Source organism: Cyprinodon variegatus, unplaced genomic scaffold (assembly GCF_000732505.1).
Source record: "Cyprinodon variegatus isolate N-32 unplaced genomic scaffold, C_variegatus-1.0 Scaffold902, whole genome shotgun sequence".
NCBI lineage: Eukaryota > Metazoa > Chordata > Actinopteri > Cyprinodontiformes > Cyprinodontidae > Cyprinodon > Cyprinodon variegatus.
Genome location: NW_015151355.1, coordinates 81097 through 84069, shown reverse-complemented (window position 1 = coordinate 84069; position 2973 = coordinate 81097). Strand labels below are relative to the sequence as shown.

Here is a 2973-nt window from a genome sequence, read left to right as displayed (position 1 = left end):
TTTTTTTCAGTGGCCCTAATCCCCTTTCATAGCATTCAGTAATATTTGTAGAAGGTATTTTTTTTCCCTCTTCCAATAATGAATTTGTTAATAATCCAAAGCAATACCATCTCAGTATCTTGTTAAAAGTTTTATGAAATACTTTTGTAAGCGCCTCAAATATCTCCTCCCATATTTTTCTCAATTTAGGGCGCGTCCAAAATATATGAGTAAGGGTAGCAGTGTGTGACCCTCGACTTCTCCAGCATTTATCTGAGTGTAAGGCTCCCATTTTGGATTTGACCGCTGTAATATTATGTAATATTACCTTCCACCTGAATTCTCGTGACTTGATGTGCTTCACTGCATATTTGCACCCTTCCGGCTTGCTGTATGTCTATATTCATTTTACTTTCCCATTTTTCTTTGGTCTGTAGATCCATATCTATAAATATTGTAAAAATGGCTGATCATTTTCTTATTCCCACTGCCTGTTTGCAGTTTTATCAAAAGCTCTAAGATTCAGTCCATTCTCTGTATTTTATTACAAACTCCTTTAGTTGTAAGTATACCTGAAAAAAATCTGTATTGGGGAGTTTGAATTCTACTCTTAATTGTTCAAATGATTTAAAGCACCCATCTTTGTGAAGTTGGTGTAGATTATTTGTGAATCCTGAGTCCATCTGTGAAAGGACAAAAGCATTTATAAGACCAATGTTGGTTAATGCTCCAAACAAGAGTAGATTCTGTAAGAGCCGTCGGCATGAGCCTTTCTCAATATTTAGCCATCTTTTGCATACAGAATCTTGCAAGCATGCAATTAGAGGTGTCAGCTGCGCAGCCAAGAAATACAACAATTAGAGTTATTTGATATTGGTTTCTTATAAAGAATTCAAATGACATGCATTCAGTTTTGTGATTGGGGTGCAACAAACCCTGGAAGAGGTACCTGAGGATGGAAACTTCCAGCCATGAATGTGCAATCGTCTTAAGTTCAAACACACTGTGATGTTTATTAATTGGTATGCATTTGTTGGAGGACTTCAAAGAGAATCTGTGCTTATTTTTTTATTTTTTTCCCAAACTGCAACGCATTGTATCCGACCTTTTTTCCCAGGAGGCAACCGCCAGCAATCCCAGGTGTGAAATAGGTCTGCTCATCGGAGCGCTCCTCTGCTCCTCCCAGCCCTCGTTGACCACTAGAAAGAACCGCCTCTGACCTCCATGATGATTAAACCAGCTGAAGCACTTTCCTGAGCATCTCTCCTCCTCCTCCGTTGGGAACTGATGTCTGCTAAATTCACTCCGTCCTGAGCCTGTTTTATACGTCGATATGTCTCATCATAACAAACCGGAATGTGTGCAGATTTTCCTCAAGTGCCTGAACGTAAAAATGCTGCAAAAATACACATTTATTATTTTCACTCCTGTTTTTGTTTGTAAAAATGAGTTTTATTCTTTGGTGTTTTTTAAAAAGATGTAATTGCTGGACTTTTATTCATCCCTCAACGCTGCCACCACTAAACCACTGAGGGAGGGGCAGAGACCCTATAAACCAGCTGTCACTCAGTCTGCTGACATGTTTTGATCCGTAACGCTGTGGGTTGAATTACCTTAAAAGAAATGTTTGTCTGCTGTTTTGGAATCCATGTTGATAATTAAAGAAAAAAATCTCTGATGCTTAATATGTCATCCTCTTTTTCTCCAGTTAACTGATTGATTTAAAACATTACCAGATGCTTGGATTAGCCTGCACAGTTTTTAGATTACATCAAAAAATGTAAATACTTTCAACTTCATTTCACCAATTAACTGGATTTATCTTGAACAAGAATTTAAGCAACAGCCTTTCTGTTAGTTGTGTTTTCTTATTATTGCACAATGCTCTCTTTCTGGTGAAAATAAAGTAAAGAATTCCTTTTAATCAATTAAGACATTGAATCAAGCCCCTAAATGGTAGAACATATATTTGCAATATTGAAAATATTACTTTAAAAAAAGTCTTACTGTGTTAAAAGACTACCACAGGTTTAAAATGTAAACTGATTTCCGTATAGATTTAAAGTATAAAATCTGATTAAATTGCTGCATCAAGTCAGAGGATTTTAGGTATTTAAAACCATGAACTAATATTTGGGTTTATGAAAACTAATAAAGTTTGAATTTTCGCCATAGCAGCAGTAAAATAACTCCTAAAATGCCTTTTTTGTTGTTGTTTTGTTTTTCTGGTTCTTGCTGTAATCATTTGATAATTGCGCCTCTGTCCTCAGAAATAGGACAAAACTTTTTTTTAATTTTTCCTAAAGGAAATCAAAGTGTTCACAGCGATGATCTCATGTTCTGAAAAAATTCCCTCCGCCGTGATTTGGTATCAGACAGCGCTGTTTCCATGACAACCTCTGATCTCCGTGGCGCTGCCGCAGTTGACCCGCGTCATTATTACATTATTACCCCGCAGCCACGTCCCGATCCACGGCGAGCAGAACACCGAGGAAGGTCTGACACCCAGCGACCACCGAGCAGCAGCATCGATCGCCTTCACCAGTGAGAGCTGACGTGATTTGGTGGCGCCATCTTGGGGCGGTCGGCAGCTCTGCTCAGTGGAATGTGTTGAGGCACAGAATCGATTTTTATCAACTTTTACTTTCTGAAAATTGAGCAAATTTTCACAGTTTAGTTTTTTAATGCTAAAAACTATGGAAGCCCGATACCATCACTTAAAAAAAGACAAATATAAAGTCATAATTTCGACTTTGAAACGAGAAATTATGACTTTTATCTCAAAATTATGACTTTCTATTCGGCATTTTTTTTACTTCCATGTGGCGGAAACGGGCTTCCATAGAACAATCAAACGGTTCAGTGTATTTAAATCTTCTCAGTGGGATTAACAGTAATAAAGGATTCTGATAAGATGTATGCATGTTGCAAAGAACAGCCACTTATACATTTTCATTTTTTTTTTAATTACTATATACAGAAACATTTATACAG

General features: G+C 37.2%; 1 protein-coding gene across 1 annotated transcript in view; it reads left to right on the top strand.

The window, feature by feature from the left end:
* The window catches only part of dnm3 (dynamin 3), a 47984-nt gene extending 45588 nt beyond the window's left edge, over positions 1–2396 (top strand). Inside the window, exon 21 of the mRNA XM_015398001.1 lies at positions 1097–2396. Coding sequence (XP_015253487.1) covers positions 1097–1130 — 34 coding nt within the window. The 3' untranslated portion in view covers positions 1131–2396. The remainder of the gene's footprint in view (positions 1–1096) is intronic.
* The last annotated feature ends 577 nt before the right edge of the window (positions 2397–2973 follow it).